Genomic DNA, 18,973 nt, shown 5'->3' with positions numbered 1-18,973 from the left:
TGTGTTTCCCCCCTCCTTTCTGCGTTTTGTGCCCTCCTACTTTCCCCCCTCCTGTGTTTTCTCCCCTCCTGTGTTTCTCCCCTCCTGTGTTTCTCCCCTCCTGCGTTTCCCCCCCTCCTGCGTTCCCCCCTCCTGTGTCCCCCCCTCCTGTGTCCCCCCCTACTGTTTCACCCTCTTGCGTTCCCTCGTCCTGTTTTCCCCTCTTGCGTCCCCCCCTCCTGTTTCCCCCTCTTGCGTTCCCCCCGTCACGTGTCCCCCCACCTCCTGCGTTTCCCCCTCCTGTTCCGCCCCCTCAAGTGCCCCCCCCCTCTGAGTTTCCCTCTCCTCCTGCGTTTTCCCCTCTTGTTTCCCACCCTCACGTGTCCCCCCACCTCCTGCGTTCCCCCCTTCTGTTTCTCTCCCTCACGTATACCCCTCCTAAGTTTCCCTCCCCTACTGCCCCCCTCCTGTGTTTCTCTCCCTACCTGAGTTCCCCCCCTCCTGTGTTCCCCTCCTCCTGTGTTTCCGTCTCCTGCATTAGCCCCCCCCGTTATCTGCCCTCCTGTGTTTCCCCGCCTCCTGAGTTTCCCTCCGCTCCTGCGTCCCCCCTCCTCTGTTTCCCTCCGCTCCTGCGTTTTCCCCTCTTGTTTCCCACCCTCACGTGTCCCCCCACCTCCTGCGTTCCCCCCTACTGTTTCTCTCCCTCACGTATACCCCTCCTAAGTTTACCTCCCCTACTGCCCCCCTCCTGTGTTTCTCTCCCTACCTGAGTTCCCCCCCTCCTGTGTTCCCTTCCTCCTGTGTTTCCCCCTCCTGCATCCCCCCCCCGTTATCTGCCCTCCTGTGTTTCCCCGCCTCCTGTGTTTCCCTCCGCTCCTGCGTCCCCCCTCCTCTGTTTCCCTCCGCTCCTGCGGTCCCCCCCTGTGTTTCCCTCCCCTCCTGCGTCCCCCCTCCTGTGTTTCCTTCCGCTCCTGCGTCCCCCCTCCTCTGTTTCCCTCCTGTGCCCCCCCTGTTTCCCTCCCCTCCTGCGTCCCCCTCTACTGTGTTTCCCTTTGTTCCTGCGCCCCCCCGAGTTTCTCTCCCCTCTTGCGTTCCCCCCTCCTGTGTTCCCCTCCACCTGTTTCCCCCTCCTGCATTTCCCCCCTCCCTCCTGCGTTATCTGCCCTCCTGTTTCCCTCCGCTCCTGCGTCCCCCCTCCTCTGTTCCCTCCCCTCCTGTGCCCCCCCCGTGTTTCCCTCCCCTCCTGTGTTCCCCGCTCCTGTGTTTCCTTCCTCCATTCCCCCCCTTCTGTGTTTCCCTTTCCTCCTGTGTTTCCCCCCTCTTGCGTTCCCCCCCTTTTGTGTTCCCTCCCTCATGTGTCCCCCCACCTCCTGCGTTCTCCCCTCCTGTCCCCCCCCACGTGTGTCCCCCTTCTGAGTTTCCCTCCCGTCCTGCGTTTTCCCCTCTTGTTTCGCACCCTCACGTGTCCCCCAACTCCTGCGTTCCCCCCTCCTGTTTCCCTCCCTCACGTGTCCCCCCCTCCTAAGTTTCCCTCCCCTCCTGTGTTTTCCTCCCCTCCTGTTCCTCCCTCCCGCGTTTCCCCCCTTCTGAGTTCCCCCCCCCACTGCGTTCCCCCCCCCTTCCTGTGTTCCCCCCTCACGTGTTCCCCCACCCTCCTGCGCTCCCCCCTCCTTCCCCCCCCTCACGTGTCCCCCCCTCCTGAGTTTCCCTCCCCTCCTGTTTCCCCCTCCTGTGTTTCCCCCACTCACGTGTCCCCCCCCTCCTCTCCCGCATTTCCCCCCCTCCTGCGTTTCGTTTCCCTCCTTTTTTGTCTTCTCCCAACTTCTTTTTATTTATTTTTTCCCATTGGTAATGAAGAGCGGGATTTACACATTAATACACAATCTGTTATATATCTTTATTTATAAGAGATTCATACCCGGTTGATCTTGTGTTTTCGGGTACTGTCCGCCAGAGAGGTATAGCTGTTGGTATAGATGCCTATGGCATCCGTTGCGGCGTATGGCGTATGCGCTGAACCGGCAATCCCAACATGATGTGAACTGGGAGGAAACAATTAGAAGGATTCTGCTTTCCTCAGCAGAATGAGAGAGAAATAGATTCCAGCTGTCAGTGGCGAGCGGCGTACGATAATCCGGCTACGGCCCTTCTCTCTGGATTCATCTAATAATCATGGACAGCGGATCCTAAGAGCTCGTTAGGCTGGTTAAATGCGAGGGATAATCATTACATGAATGCAGCATCCTGCCGATGTAGAATCATAAATCTCCACTACCAGGAAACACATCCGCGTCCCGCGCCAATCACAGAATATTACCATGATTCATTCCTTCCTAATGCCCGTATCGCCGGCTGTCCTCATCTCCCCCGCCTTACAGTTATTAATAAGAGTTCCACCCCAAATCCATAACTCCCCTATTACACGATCCTATTATTCCTGGTTTAGAACGTCTGTATCGCCCTTGTATACAGTTACACGGACGGCCCTTATAGTGGTGGCCATCACATTCTTTCCCGTATATGTGTACCAACCATAGATACCCTAGGGTGCCAACAACAGGTGCCCCATTACCAACAGCAGATGCCTCATTAATAGGGTGCTAGCCACAGTCACCACCAGTGTGTGCCGTCCACAGATACCCCTGTTTTCAGGGGCATAATTATTTTTCGGCAAGTTAACCCTTTCTAATCCACTGTCTGACGTCTTCCTACATTCTGATTGAAGCTTGTACAGCTGCAATGTCAAAAGACGTCCAACAGGGTATTCTTACCGTCTATTGCCAGCCACTCCGCTGCTGGAGCCTCTCTGGCACACACACATTGGCTTTAGCCAGCAGATGGCACTGTTGTATAACAGCAAAAAGAGAAAGCCTTTTAGGAAACCCTGAATCCAAAATTGGATTGGAAAGGGTTAAATAGGTTGCCCAAAATAAAAGTTTTCCGTAAAAATAGCTCCCCTTGTGGCCAAAACGTAACAAAGCGCTGATACTCATCTCTCCCCGCAAGTTCCCCCCAGTGTCTCCCTGGTGCAATATAGTTTTTAGGCTGGCTGTGATGTCCTGTAGACCTGCTGCTGCAGCCAATGATCACTGCAGCCTGTTATTGGCTGCAGCAGCAGGTTTACAGGACATCACAGACTGGGGACTTGCGGGAAGCAGTGAGGATCAGCTCTTCGTTATGTTTTGACAACAGGTGAGCTGTTTTTAAGGAAAACTTAAATCTTGGACAACCCCTTTAGCCTCCTTGCGTCCACCGACGGTCTGTTTATATCGCTGCTTCCTGGGCTTTGTGCAGCAGCGACATAAATCTATCTTGAGGACTCTACTGCTGATCTCGGCCCCCTCAGCTGATAAAACACTCGAAATAGGCTGTTAACAAGAGACTTTTCTGGTACTGTCATTGGGACCTGATCACATCAGGTCCCGATGATGTCATCACTAACAGCCAATCACAGCGTTGGCCAGGAAAGTTTGTATACTGCAAACTTTCCTGGCATGTGTCCGCTTCTCTCTGCTCCCCTCTCTTGTCAGGCAGCAGAGTACTGACTACTGTTTATCACGGGTTTCACACCGGCGTAAGCATATTAAGATGTGTATGCGCATTGCGGTTTTGCGCGTGTGCATATTATACTGTATTTTTTGCGCGTGTATGCCTTGCATATTTGCGCACGCAAAATAAACTGCAAGCATGCTCCATTGATTTCAATGGGAAATTAAGTTTAAATAGGTCAGTATGTGCTATTTTTATGCAATGCGCCAAATATTGAATATGCTGCTTTCTTTTTTTTTTTTTTGCTCGACTAAAATGGGCACGTAAAAAAATGCACCAATCAGTGGGCTCTATTCCCCACGTATCGCACGCACAACATTTATACACGTAATATGCAGCGCAAATGTATTCATATGAATAAGCCCTAAGGGAGCATTTACAGAGCCTTTGCGTATTTGATATTGTTCCTCAGCGCAGGAACAATATCTTGGACTGCAGTCTGCCTGACACTCATCCTATGTAGAGAGCTGAAGAATCACCCCAGCCATTTTGGATTTAGGCCTCTTACACACAGGCGACAGCGATATCGCAGCTTAGTCCCCACTATTTTGTAGCGACAGCAATTCCTTTTTTTTGTGGAAAATCGTGCATCGCATCACTGCTGCTTGCGATTTTATCGCGAGAAGGTTAAGCCCTACCCCGAAAATAAGTCCAATCAATGCAGCGCTGATTGGCTAAGCAGGGGCTCGATGAACCAATCAACAGCCAGTACGTTGTAGATTTGGGATTTATGAATTGGCTGAGCTGCAGCATTTGTTGGCCAAATCATAAATCCCGCCTCCACAACGCGCTGGCTGGTGATTGGTTCTTTGGCCACTGTTCATCCAATCAATGCAGCGCTGGATGTACCAATCACAGCCATCACATTGGTTCATTGAGCGCTGCATTGATTGGCTGAGCAGCACTGGATGAAATAAATCGCAGGTTTTCGTGCATTGTGATGCGAAGGCACCATAGAAAAACTAGGACTACAAAAAAAGCAAAAAAACCCCACAAATCACGGTAATATGGAGCATGTTGCAATTTTTTTTCCTTGCAAGATAGCATCAGAGAAAACAGCACTAATGTGAAGGAACCCACGGGCTTCACATACTGCGTTTTCTTGCATTGTGGCAAAATCGCACGATTTTGTCGCCCCTTGTGAAAGCGCCCTTATGAAGAGGGGCTCCAGGAATAGGTTGATTGATGGTTAAGTGGGAAGAGGAAAGCACCAAGTAGCATAACTCCTCACCTCCGGTCACCGGACAGATTTTAAAGGGGTGCTTTAAGAATTAATCCCAAGACAACCAGATCATGGTGGAGCATTTTTACCGATCCCATTCCGCTGTCTTCTCAGGCATGGGAAAATACAGCTTCGCTCAATAATTAAAAGGGCAACGCTTGTAGGAAGAGTTCTCGGGCTTTGCGGAATTGCAAACACATTTTTTCCACTTGTTGTGGTTACGAGGCAGAATTTGTGGGAAGGGCGGGTGACACTATCGAGAAGATGACACCGCCGTCGCATCCCCCTCTAAATTTATTAAAGTCACAGATTGCTAGACAACACCTAGGTAACGAGAAGACGCCTCCTGAGCGGGGAGCAGAGCTGATGGTGTGCAAACACATTGGCATTGCTGTAGCGCTGCCATAGTGTTGGTGGCCGTCAATGGAAGGGCGGCACAAATTTTCTGCAATGTGCCCCGCATGGCCAATATGGTGTTCTTATAATAGAACAAGCCTTGAGGTAGTTTTCTTCCTCTCGCTGAAGAAGCCCTTAGCATTTAGTCACACTGGTGTTACGGCTTGAGCTGATTAGAGCCATGACCGCGACGTGGGCGATTGGAAATGATAAATATCTGAACTGTAAATTTTCCTAACAGAATGAATGATTACGATATCTGACATTTGTGAGGACAGAGCTGACATTTGCTTTTCCACCCACAGATCACATTGTTGAGATGAGGTGAAGACGCGTCACTACACGGCCACGGTACTTTAAGATGACACGAACCGACCCGCCTGATATACTCTTGTCTACGGTTTATCAAGACGTAAAGGTGACGCTGAACCCTGATTCTCCCGTCCCCTGCTCAACTGCACAATGTGACAGCTTCATGTCTAGCCACAGAGAGGTCAGTCAACCACCATTCAACAAGAGGCACTGCCGCAGCTTTGACTTCCTCGAATCCTTAGACGACCAGGTGACCAACCCACCAGTCATGGAAAACCCTCTACGAGGAGGTCACAGGCGTGCCGGAACTCCAGAACCATCATCCCAACCCGTGGGGAGAAGATCTACCAGGACTGAGGCTCAATATACTTCTCAAGGGATGGACACTGCCAGGGAAGCATCCAAAGAGCAAAGAAGGCGACCAAGGTCAAAGAGTGCACCTCGGGTCAAAACCACCTTCACTTCCGTTCCCATACAGATGTCTTCTTCACAGTCGCCCCCTCCAACTTCAAGAAGAAGTAGAGAGGTGACAAGGGCTTCTCGAGAGCCTCAGAAATCTGTGGCTTCTCCAAAAAGGGAGGTTACTTATGCACCTACAAAGGTACTAATGAATGAGGTGCACCCCATAAAATTACAGCCACAACGCAACAGTGCCAGTCGTATCTCCCCTTTGTGTGTCAGCAACAATTGCATGGAGGACCCCCATAGTGGGAAACCAATCTCCAGCCCTCATGTGCGCTGTCGGGTAGACATAAAGCCCGATGACGCTGTAATTCAGCATGCTGCCCACTCTTCTTCTAAACCCTGTCAGAGTTGGGGTGATGCACAACACTGCACAAGGCAGCCGGGCACCCCAAGGAGCTTAGCTGTGCCAAACGCAAGACTTATGTCTGTGTCTCGTACGCCTACACCCAGTGATTCCTATAGTGTTGATCCAAGGATAACTCATTTTGCTTGTACGCCAGGTGGGGAGATATATGCACCGGATGTTCGAGGTATTCCTTACCAAAGTGTTGCTTCACCAAGGGATTTCACACAATACACCACGAGGGACTGTGGGCAATACGTCAGTCCAACCATGCCCACGGCATTTTACTACACTGAAGAAGATGCCAACTTCAGCCAAACCATACCAATCAAGAGTAGAGGGTATTATCCCCGTCCATACCCCGACACTGGTGTTCCTGCACACACATATTACACTGAAGAGAACCCCAGTATGGCACCAAGGACCTATTACATTGAAGACCCTAGATCTTATCCTATTCAGGAACCCCCAATAAGGACGTTTTATGGTGAAGACCCCCGTTACTACCCTCCTCGTAGTGCCCCTACCAAAAGCCTTTACGCGGATGACCCGAGATCTTACCCAATGCAGAGTGCGGCATCAAAGCTCTACTTCACTGAAGATATTGCAAAGTATTCAGAGAGAGATGCTTTATCCCGGACGTACCCCTATCCAAGGAGCACCCAACCCTTGCAGTTCAGCGAGTGGTACTTTCAGGATCAGAGCCCCATACCTTACCAAACCATACAGATGCCTGCTTTTCCCACGCACACTCCTGGGAGGGAGGCAATGCTTTCTTCTTGGCATGCTTCATATAGCATGAACCAGCAAAGACTTGGGACAGACTCCAGAAATTATTCTCGGTCTTGGGATAACATTTTGAACACAAATGTACGCAAAGAGGACCCACTATCGCGAGGACGCAGCTACGAAAACCTGTTGTGCCGCGAGCGACGTGCCTTATCTCCGGATGACAGACGTCAACCTGTCGTTGTTAATCTCTCTTGTTCTCCCAAGCGCTATGCTGCCCTCTCGCTCTCGGAGAATTCTATTGTAGAGAAGGTCCATACAGATGCGGGCGGCGGGAGGTACACAATGGGACGCTCGTGGTTTGTCACCCCAGAAATCACCATAACAGACAATGATTTAAGAGCAAATGGAGTAGGAAGGAGTGAGCGACGTTCAGCCAGCTGGGATGTGATCGATTCTGGAGTGTCACCACCCTCTTACCCAGCACATGTCTCCTACCCTACCAAAGAGAAGTTGCCAAGCAGGTCCTCAAGGCACCGTAGTTTGGAGCAGCTTGACGAACTCATTGCAGATCTAGTAATAGATTATAAGCCGCCATCAAGTCGTCGACCCAGCGAGGCAGATGCTCTGGCGGATCAACTGAGAAAGTTGATCAAGGAAGACATGATAGGAATACCAAGGAAATCAGAGGCGTACGAGCAGATGGCTCACTTACTACAAAATCGACCTCTCAAGGAACAGCCAACTCCCACATTCCCCGAGTTTCAGAGAGGTCAAAGAAGGGGGCCGTTCCCTGAGGTGCCAGTAACTAGTCCCCATAAACCCTTAGAGGACTGTTCCCCAGACCTCAGTGCTGATGAAGATGACCTACTGACCTGTTCTAATGCCAAGTGCAGACGCACAGAGACAATGTTCAATGCCTGCCTGTACTTCAAGTCCTGCCATAGCTGCTACACCTACTACTGTTCCCGTAATTGCCGACGGGAAGACTGGGACATACATAAGGAGAGCTGTATCTACGGAAGGATGGGCAGCGTCTGCCGCCACGTGCTTAAATTTTGTAGAGAGAACACCGAGGTGCACAAAGCTTTCTCTAGAATCGCCAAGGTGGGATATTTGTCCCGCGGGAGAGGTGTGCTCTTCCTGGGTTTTCCTAACCCGGGTTCTGCAGATAACTTTCTGCACCTAGGTCTGGAAGGCCTGCTCATGTCTCCCACCTACTTGTCTCTGAGGGAGCTCGAGAGCTACTCGGATAACCTTGGAGAACACGCCAAGGAGCTTCAGATAGCCGGCAACCAGTACGACCCTGAGGAATGTTTCCTATTGAATGTAACTGTGGCGGTGGGACAAAGTGGCCCTGACCGACTCTCAGCCAGAGCCCACCACATCCCCACTGTCCGCAAGTATGCCAAAATAGCCTTAGCCTCTTCTAGTCCAGAGCGGAAGATCACAAAAAAGGAAAAGGACATGGAGACCCTTATACTTACCCCTCCACCGGGCACAGCCGACCTGGATAAGGACGGAGAAGAAGGGAGGAAGGCCAGGGAGGTTTGCTTTATACATATCCAGAGGGAGCTACGGATCAGGGGGGTCTTCCTTCGACACGAGTACCCTAAGATCTACCAACAACTTTGCGAGTTCGTGGAGAACAATAAGAGGTTCACCCCCACCACAATTTACCCCATTGATCGGAGGACTGGCAAGCAGTTCATGTGCATGATTATGGCAGCTTCGGAGCCTAGGACTCTTGATTGGGTGGCCAGTCCCAACCTCTTAGATGATATCATGTGACAAAAACACAACCTAGACTAAAAAAACCCAAAAATGACCCTTCAGACACCTTGTTTTGTAGTCTACGTATTCTTTTGTATCAGGAGTCATCCCACGATACAGCCTTTCGGGCAGGAGATGGATACAAGGATTTCTTGCGCTGCACTAAATAGTTTAATCGCAGACAGAGGGGAACCACAACCCCAAAAGTAGGAGCCAACGTCTTGAGGCTCTCCAGCTATGGTGAAACTATAACTTCCAGGCTGTTGGGGAATTAATGGGAGTTGGAGCTTCACAACAACTGAAGAGCCCCCGGTGGCAAACCAAGGCCCAAGAGCGTACCGTAGGCGTGGTGCAATCTGATCGTTGCAGTGTAGTGGAGAGGTGGAATCTCTTATGTACCAAAGGCCGGTATTCTCGAGGAGCGATGGCTTTTTCTATAGAATTACTATATAGTTTATTTTATAGTAAGATGATAGCGTAGATTGCTATTTATTATTATATATATTGGCTGTTTCCACCCTGATGCCTGGTGCTGATACGTAAGCAATGATTCACTTTTTATGAATTTATCAAGCGGAATTGCGGGTTTCGGTAAATGACGTTTCCGTCTGTAGGATACCGTACACTGACGCTGCTCACTTCCAATGGATCATGAGGTCACTCATCATCACTCACTTGGCTGTTGAGGGGTGTCAGCCATTTTGTGGACTGATGTAGATAGTTGTAAAAATGTGATCGGTTCACTAGGAGTCTGCACTGACGGCCATGGCAGCACCGGCTGTGAGGCTTTGGCACAATAAGCGTAGATTCTTGGTCAATGTGTAGGCGACATTTTAGGGAATTTTGGTTCAATCCACAAAATGGCTGCCCATAGTGTGTGATACAGTATAGATAAAGAAAGCTGATTGGCTGCCAGGGGCAACAACATCATTACATCGATTCTAGATTTCACGTTTGCTCGCTATACCCACTGCTAATTAATGGCGGGGCTTCACTTTAAAGGAGTGGCCGGTTTTAGGATAACACAGGTGGCCAACTAATGTGGGAGGAGATTTCCCATTTTCTTCTACCGCCATTTTGTTCATATACAGACATGGGGTTTATGACGTGGGAATTCTGCTACTAAAAACCGCAACAGAAAGCCGCGTCGCTTCTAGATGCTGAAGGTCACGGAAATACATCAGAATTCTGCGACGTGTTTTGCCCACTGACGGGGATGGATCCGTGCGCGGATATGTGGCAAAAGGCCGCAGATTTTAGGGGCGGAACTCACGGAAAATTCTGCAGTGAATTCCGCCGTGTGGAAATACCCCATGGCCTCATTCACGCGGCTTTATTTGCGTTCTGCATGTATTTTTTATGCAAGTAAGTGTGACTTCAGACGAGCGTATGTGCAAATACGCACATTTTAGCGCAACCTATTTGTACAGTGAACGAGGTTGATTTGCGCGCGTATCGGCACATTATACTGTATTTCTTTGCGCACCCGGGGCCTGTTCATATGCTGCGCAACACATCCCCGCCCTTATCACAAAGGCTGTTTAGCCTAATGAGGCCTATATGTGTTTTTTTCCCCACAGAATTGCGCATCCCATTGCGTATTGCGTGCGCACTTACACACCTCCAAAAGACGTCTATGGGAGACCCTTGGTGTGCAAATACTCCAAAAAATAGAGCATGTTCCATTGTTTTGCGCGCACAAGAGGCATGCAAAAAAATCGTTAATGTGGACGAACCCATTGACATCTACGGGTTCGATTCTCTGCACATTGCGTGCATATATTTTGCGCGCACACATATGTCCGTCTGAAGTCGCTCTTAGTTTGTGAAAACACTGTGCATTTCACGGACCGTATGCGAGTTGCGTCCGAGAGACTTAGGCGCTTCCTGATCTGCAGACTGCACGTTACGAATCCTGTTCGGATCCATGAAAACAGACGAGAATAAATCATACAGAGATTTATTTCACTTTGGTCCGTGAAAGAGCATTCATGCGAGTCGTCCGACTGCAGGGCTGTCCGTGGAATACATAACTTGCGCACGGCCTGAATATAAATGGGCCTTTCGTCTTCCAAACCAGCGCCACTCCTGTTCACGGATCGTGCAGTACTGCAACTTACTTTAATGGAACTGAGCTGCAATACCAGACACAACCTCTAGTCAGGTGTGGTGCTGTTTGCAATACAAAGCAGCCATGTATTCTATCTAGACGGCCCCTGTAACTTCTTGTAGTTCAGCCCACCGTTAGGGCCCATTCACACGGGGGGATTTTGTATCTGTATTCCGTATTTTCACCGTCTGAATACGGTCAGCACACGAACCCGCTGAATTAAGTTAGTGTATTCGGATGTGGACCGATGTCGCACGTAAAAAAAATTGCAGCACGCCCTATTTTGGTCCATCTTGAAAATTGCCCATTTAAGTCTATGGATGTGTAAAAATAACGTTAGCATCCGTGTTCACTGCGGGTTTTTTTCCGTGCACCTTCTTTTCTCTGTGTCGTGACAAGACTGATATCACTGGGGCCTTCTTGCAAGTTTTTTTGCGCATTTGAAAAACGGATGACACATGGATGCAACGCAGACGTAAAAAACGTGCATACCGAGCAAAACCGCATGGAACACGCACAAACACATGTAGTGAAAACGGTGCATTTTTTACACATCGGAATTCCATGCGCCATCCAGCCGTGTTCGCACGGAGCGCATGTGACGTTGAAATTTAGAAAATCTCGTGCTACGGAAAAAAATCGTCACAATATCCGTGCGGAAATTAAGTCCACAGCTTGTTAATTTTATCGCCGTTTGCGCTGCAGAATCTCTTCTCAATGAGGGGGTGAATTCTGCACCAAAATCTGCGTTAAAGACCGCATCAAATTCCACCCGGTTGGTTAAGCCCGAGTGGCGCGGGTTTAATGCAGGATGTACACTAAGGACATTCCGCAGCACATCCGCCCCGTGTGAACGTAGCCTTAGCGTCAATTGTAGAAATGTCTGACCCCGCCACTAGGAGGCGCTACAGCTATTCTAAAGTCAGTACTTCATACATAAAAACGTAAAGGCGTTTCCTGTATAAAATCTTCCTTTAGTCACCAACTTCAAATACCCAAACGTTGAGGAGGTGACGTCACATGATCACCTGACCACTTCCTCCATGCCTCAGCACGCGAACGCTCGCCATGGACCATACGGACCGCAAGGATACAACCAGCCGGGGTCAAAATTTGTACATAAGGGATATTCCAGCTTAACTCCTCTAAAGTGTTCCTCCGCCTGCAAATAGCACATTAGCATAATAAGATGGTCGCCTCTTCCGGTTCGCCATGTAATATCACGGTTGTCATAGATTCGGAAGAATCGGGACCACAACAATTCCTTTAAGGGGAATTAAAATAAAGATATTGGGTGGCACGCTGTGACCTCTGCGGACGGGGGTCAGCTGTGATCATCGCAGAATTTACGGATTTTTGCGAGCAATTTCCGCAGCACAATATATACGGAGGATTCATAGGTGATCCTTCCGCTCCCCGCGACAATCCTTACAGAACTGCAGAAAATTCATCTATTTCTCAAAATATATAAAGAAAAAAAATCTATATTTATCCTATGACTCCCTGGATGTGGCGAGACTACAACTCCCAGCATGCCCTGCCAACAGCAGGCGCGCTGCGGGTTACCGGCTCATCTTTGGTCGTTGACCGGCTTCCAGGTTTTAAGACATCTCTGTTTCTTTAAAGTTACGGCGGCCATTTTGTATGTCGGCCCAGTAGAGTCTGGACTTTGGGGAGGGGCTTGCAATGGATGGGGCGCTGCGCCAGGCCTGGTTTGGTCTTTGAATGCCAGTAGAGGAGCCTCACATACATTTTGCTTTAGCCTCTGCCTCCTGACACTATCGTCCAGATCAGCACAAAATAAATGTCTGCCTCCGTCGTTCGCAGGCGCAGAGCGCGCTAATTCCATTCACGTTAAGTAAGATGGCGACCGTTATGCACTGTGCCACCCGCTGATTCTGGACTGCGTATAATGGAGATGTCCTGAACTATTTTCATTAGCAACTCAAAATGGAGGCGTTACCCGTAGCAACCAATCAGTTCTCCAGCTTTCATTTTTCCAGGACAGAATGGAAGTCGCGACTTTGCTGGTTGTCATTGGCAATTCCTCCATTTTTATCCCCTTTTCATGCATCCCTATAATCTTCATGCTAGATTTTACGCATCAGGATTTTGGATCATGTCCGCTCGACGGGGTAATCGCATCTAATTCCACCCGTTTGATTGCCGTCGCGCCCGTTGTGCTTAGCGCCATGTTTTTGGTTTGCAGATCTCACGGTTCTGAGTATATCACGTCTTATACCCCAGTCACATCCAAAGCAAAAATACAAAAAATCTACTGATCGTGACTTAAAGGGGTCGTCCAGCCTCTAAAAACGGATGGCCCCTCCTCAGGGTAGACCATCAATGTCTGACGGGTGGGGGTACGCCCCTTAGGGTCCCCACCTATCAGCTGCAGCGCTCTATCGTTACAATTGGACAAGCCTGTAGTCCTTCACACAAGCACTGCAGCCCCATCAATCAGTTGATCTCCGGGGATCCCAAGCGGCAGACACCGACCAATCAGATACTGAGGGTCTAATTCAAGGACGGGCCATCAGTTTTTAGACCCCATTCACATCCGGGTCCGAAGTTCCCCTTTGGAGCTTTCAGCACAAAAATCCCAGAAGTCGCGCAGCATGCTGTACTATGCTGTCCAGTATAATAGTAGGCCACCATTGCTAAGGGTTAAAGCGACCCTTCAATTTTGGAAACTTGTGTGCCGGAACGAGAGGTTGAGGGGTGTGTGTTGCCTACAGTTATGCCGTCCCTCCGATCCACGGTTCTGTTCTCAGTCATCCAAGATGGCCGACGCAGTCTTCAGACTACCTAATCCCCAGAGTGCTTTGATAGTATTAGACTACTAACGCACTACATCTGCTCTCTGATTGGCCAGAGCTGCTCATGTGATCAGCACTGGCCAGTCAGGGAGCAGGTATATAGAAAATTGCTGCAGCCATCTTGGATAGTTAGAAACAGGGCCCCGATTTGGTGGAACCGAGGGGCAGCCAAGAGGAATAACTGCAGATAATAAACCCCCACTCCCTCGTGTCCTGGTACGGAATTTTGTCCCGAAACTGGAGGGTCACTTTAACCCCCGCCGGCGTCTTCACCTTAGAGCCATGATGCTATTCTGCACCCTTTACGCCACACTTTTGCCCATGGGGCTGTTATAGTGCAAATTGTGCTGCCATTTAGAAGGCGACATTCTCTACATCGAGTGGAACTCGCTTGCGATACAATTTTACTGCTGCTAAGATGGAATGTGGCGCGCCGGTGAGAGAACAATGCTCCCGTGGGTCACATGACCAGACAATGGCTGAGCAGCGGCTCGTTTTATCCTGTAATAACATCGCCGCAAAACAAATCTCAGACACAAGATGATCGCTTTTTAATTGAGTAGCGTAATTTCCTCGTCTTCTTAAAGGAGAACTCCCGCGCGTTCAACGTAAAAGTTCCTTCAGGGTGTCTTTAAGAAACAAAATCGGCGTTGCTGGTGTTGATGGCGACTTTAGCATATAAGGTGACAACATTCATAGACATACAGAGTATGAAGCAATACTTAGAGACAATGATGTCTTGCACAACCGCTACAGTCGCTGCCTCCATAGGGTCAGGCATGTATTATTTCTGTGGTGCCTTTCGATAACGATATGTCAGGCAGATGGTCATGTGACATTTGATAATAACGCTCCAATGAATTCATATCTAATTAATTTTACAGATTTGCATTCTTTCATCATCAAACATGCATCTATGATCTAAATACAGTGGAAGCAGCCATTTTGCAGTAGTGGGGTCGTGGGTTCGAATCTTATCAGGAGCAACAGAAGACACTGCCCTTTGATATTATTTTCCAATGTGCCAAAACAGTTACGGCTTCCTAGGAAATGACGGGGGAAAAAAGTCCTTTAAGGGCAATTCTACCATTGGATGTGGGAGATTTAGGGCAGATCTTCCCCTCAATGGGGAATCGGCTGAGGAGGAAGGGGGGCGGGGAGGGGGGGGGGTCAGGCAGGTGGACAGTATTTTTTTCTACCCTGGAAATTGTTAAACCGCCATTTTTGACCCCAAGTCCCTGTTTGCTGTTTTGGCCACAAATGGTGAATTTAGTAGGAAGACAGAATAGGATCGGTCATGAAAATCCAACATGGCTGACCTAAACTCCCCTCTGAGATCAGATGCATGAAAATGTCAGCCATCTCATACACCGTAGATTATCACCACTCAAAATGGCTGCCACCACTGACTATAGATGACAGATGAACGACACGTTAGTCTTGGATTTCCAGCTTCATTCGCCTTCTGGACACGTTCCCATTCCTTCCATATTGGCGTGTTTTCCGTTACCTCATTCCCCGTTGCACTTACCGTATACCAGTTAACCACACCCACGTGTGCATGAAAGTTTAGTAGAGAATATACTTAAGGCCCAGGGATGATTGGGGGGCTCGGTCACAGAAGTGGGGGCTGCTCTCGTCTCAGGTCAGTGGTTAGGTAGCATGCAAAGCTCTGTATTTCTAATATTTTTCAGCGAGCATTAAGCGGGAGCACGCGGCGTGTTTCTTCATATTTTGTTGTAGAAAAAAAAATTTATTTGACAAAGGAAATTGGAAAATAAAAGTTTTAATGGATTATAATAAAATATAAACTTGAATGTATGAGGGGTCGTGGTCTTCACTGTGTGGTCTCCATTCTCATCCGTCCCATTGGCAACAGTCAAAGAACTCAAAGAGGGACAAACCTGCTACACGCACTGCCGCAGCTTCTTTACATTAAACCATGCCTCTAACATCGCCCCTCTGTGTCCCCCCAAAGTAATAATGCCCCTCTGTGTCCCCATAAAGTCATAATGCTCCTCCCTGCCCCCCAAAGTAATAATGCCCCTCTGTGTCCCCATAAAGTCATAATGCTCCTCCCTGCCCCCCAAAGTAATAATGCCCCTCTGTGTCCCCTCAAAGTAATAATGCCCCTCTGTGTCCCCTCAAAGTAATAATACTCCTCTGTGTCCCCATAAAGTAATAATGCCCCTCCCTGTCCCCAAAAGTAATAATGCCCTCTGTGTCCCCCAAAAGTAATAATGCCCCTTTGTGTCCCCTCAGTGTAATAGTGCCACTCTGTGCCCCCTCAATCTTGTAATAACCTTATGTATCCCCTCAAAGCAATAATGCCCCTCTGTGTCCATCTAAAGTAATAATGCCCATCTGTGTCCCCCCAAAGTAATAATGCCCCTTGTGGTTCCCTCAAGCTTGTAATGGCCTTATGTTTCCCCGTCAAAAGTAATAATGCCCCTGTGTCCCCTTAACCTTGTGATGGCTTTATGTGCTCCCCCAAAGTAATAATGTCCCTCTGTGTCCCCTCAGTGTAATAGTGCCACTCTGTGCCCCGCCAATCTTGTAATGGGCTTATATGCCCCCTTAAAGTAATAATGTCCCTCTGCGTCCCCTCAGTTTAAAGGGGTTGTCCCGCACCGAAACGGGTTTTTTTTTTTTTAACCCCCCCCCCCCCCCCCCCGTTCGGCGCGAGACAACCCCGATGCAGGGGTTAAAAAAACAAACCGCTCAGCGCTTACCTGAATCCCGGCGGTCCGGCCTCTTCATACTTACCTGCTGAAGATGGCCGCCGGGGTCTGCTCCCTCCGTGGACCGCAGCTCTTCTGTGCGGTCCATTGCCGATTCCAGCCTCCTGATTGGCTGGAATCGGCACGTGACGGGGCGGAGCTACACGGAGCCGGCATTCTGCACGAGCGGCTCCATTGAAGAGAGCAGAAGACCCGGACTGCGCAAGCGCGGCTAATTTGGCCATCGGAGGGCGAAAATTAGTCGGCTCCATGGGAACGAGGACGCTAGCAACGGAGCAGGTAAGTAAAAAACTTTTTATAACTTCTGTATGGCTCATAATTAATGCACAATGTACATTACAAAGTGCATTAATATGGCCATACAGAAGTGTATAGACCCACTTGCTGCCGCGGGACAACCCCTTTAAGCATCTTACTAGTGCTGGATAGGAGCCTCAGATGTAATAGCCCCAGGTCTGGAGGGTAATCGGGGACGAGCCAGGAGTCAGCAACGGGAGGTCTCGGTTTTCAGTACAAATGGATGAGGCGGGTAACGTAGTCAGATGGAAAGCCAAAAGTCGATATTAGGAGGTCTTGTCACAATAGCAGAGGAGCAGCTTGACTAATCAATGCAGGGGAGCAGAATAATCACGCACTGAGGGAGTGGCAAGGTGAGGCTTTTATAGGAAGTTCAATCAGGAACAGGTAACTGGGATCAGGAAACATGGCTGAGAGTCATACAGGGGACCTGTCCACAGGCTGGATAGTTCAGCAGTGAGGGGCCACAGTGAGAGTGGTTCGATTCCTGACACTCATAGTAATAGTGCCACTCTGTGCCCCCTCAACCTTGTAATGGCCGTATGCGCCCCCTTAAAGTAATAATGCCCATCTGTGGCCCCTCAGAGTATTAGGGCCATTTTGTGCACCCCAAACTTTATAATTGCGTCCTCAAAATAATAGTGCCACTCTGCTCCTTGTATGCCGCAAAGTGTTTAGCGAGGCGGCGTGGGACTGGGGGCGGGGCGCGAAGGTGAAGGAGATTCGAGTATAGTGAGGGTTTAGAGGGAAGGGGAGGAGCTACAGGCAGGAAAAGACGAGAGCGGGGAGCGGGAAAGCAGTAAGGTGTTAGTCAGCAAGAGAGAAGGAGCGCTAGAGAGAAAACGGGATTAAAAGCGAAAGACTGCGTGAAGAACGGTGAGAGCGGAGTGAAGAGACGGCCGGAGAAAGCCAGGAGTGTCGGGTGGAAGAGGACGCCGGAGGAGAAGAAAAGGAGGACCGGGACCAGCGAGTGGAAGAAGGCAGACGGCGAAAGGAGAAGAGCGGGATTATCGAGTGGAAGTACAGGCCGAGGAGGCGAAGAGAGTGCGGGACTATCGAGAGAGGATCGTTCCAGCGCCAGCCCAGAGGAAAAGTTTCCCTTGGATTTACAAATATGGAGGACTTACAAGGCCTGATCAAGGAGGCGGTGAAGAAAGACGGGACCCGGTGGCTCGAGGAGCTGCTGGCGGCATGCCAGACACCAGCGGTCCAGGCAACGAACACCGGGCAAGAGGAACGTCGCCAGGAATCGGGAGAAGATGTCGGCATTCAGGAAGAGGCTCCACGAGGCCGGCCGAGGAGAAGGAAGCAGCCGCCGGTAAGGCTCAGCCCGAGCCCAGCAAGGAAGAGGGGGGGGCGGAGGGACAGCCGTGTCGGCGATTGCCCGAGAGGGTCCGGTAGCCCCGGCGGAGGAGGGGCGCCGGTACCTCGGCGCGCGACAGAGAGACCGGCAGCACAGGCCCTACGGTCGGCAGCCAGCGGGGACACCGAAGGCCGAGGACGGACTTCGGCAACGGGGACTGGCTCCAGGCATGGTCATGAGCGCGCATCCGGGCGCAGGACAACGACGGCGGCAGCAGGTGAGCTCAGGCCGAGCGAAGAGCGGCAGGGAAGCGCGCGGTTAGGCCGCTCGTCCTCCCAAGATGGCGGCCCAGCACGTGGGGGGGGGAGGGTAGCGCACGAGGTGTGCAGCAGCTTTGGCCCAGGCAGGCATATAGGAGGCAAAGGTAGGGGGAAGGGAAAGGAAAAGGCAGCCAGCAGGCCTGCATATAACCCCCCTACACATAGTCCGGAGAGTTTTAGCAGCGAGTATAGCAGCAGTAGGGAGGGGGGGAGCAGTTTAGGGGAGCCCATAGGGGAACCAGCTAGTTCCGAGGAGGAAGGCCACACAGGGAGGGGGAAAGGGGCAAGGAGGCGACAGCATTTTCCCGCCAGCAGGCCTAGCAATCGCTTACAGCTGCAGTCACCCCGGCACGTAGCAACCCCTTCACAGGATACAGCCATGGCGAGGCAGCAGCCTCCGGGCCAGATGCCATTCTATGACCCTAACGAACCGACGGTTTCCTACCGTCGGTGTTATGTTAACCCACGATACACTGCCCCGCAAGCTGAATACTCTGATTACACCTACCCACAACCCCAGCCCCCGCGCAGGAGCTCCAAGCGGCAGGGCCAGGGGGCAAGGCAGAGGCAGAAGGCGCGAGCCAGGCAGGAGAGGCAGGAGCGGTTAGAGCGGCA

The 18,973-nt window shown here is 50.5% G+C and overlaps 1 protein-coding gene across 1 annotated transcript; it reads left to right on the top strand.

The window, feature by feature from the left end:
• The first annotated feature begins 5,476 nt into the window (after positions 1-5,476).
• AJM1 (apical junction component 1 homolog) lies at positions 5,477-8,814 on the top strand. The gene has a single exon (XM_066579723.1). The coding sequence runs from the start codon at positions 5,508-5,510 to the stop codon at positions 8,784-8,786; it is 3,279 nt and encodes a 1,092-aa protein (XP_066435820.1). The 5' UTR covers positions 5,477-5,507; the 3' UTR covers positions 8,787-8,814.
• Positions 8,815-18,973: the final 10,159 nt, after the last annotated feature.

Source organism: Eleutherodactylus coqui, chromosome 10 (genome assembly GCF_035609145.1).
Source record: "Eleutherodactylus coqui strain aEleCoq1 chromosome 10, aEleCoq1.hap1, whole genome shotgun sequence".
Lineage (NCBI taxonomy): Eukaryota > Metazoa > Chordata > Amphibia > Anura > Eleutherodactylidae > Eleutherodactylus > Eleutherodactylus coqui.
Note: the sequence above shows the minus strand (reverse complement) of the source record. Positions and strands in the feature narration are given on the sequence as shown.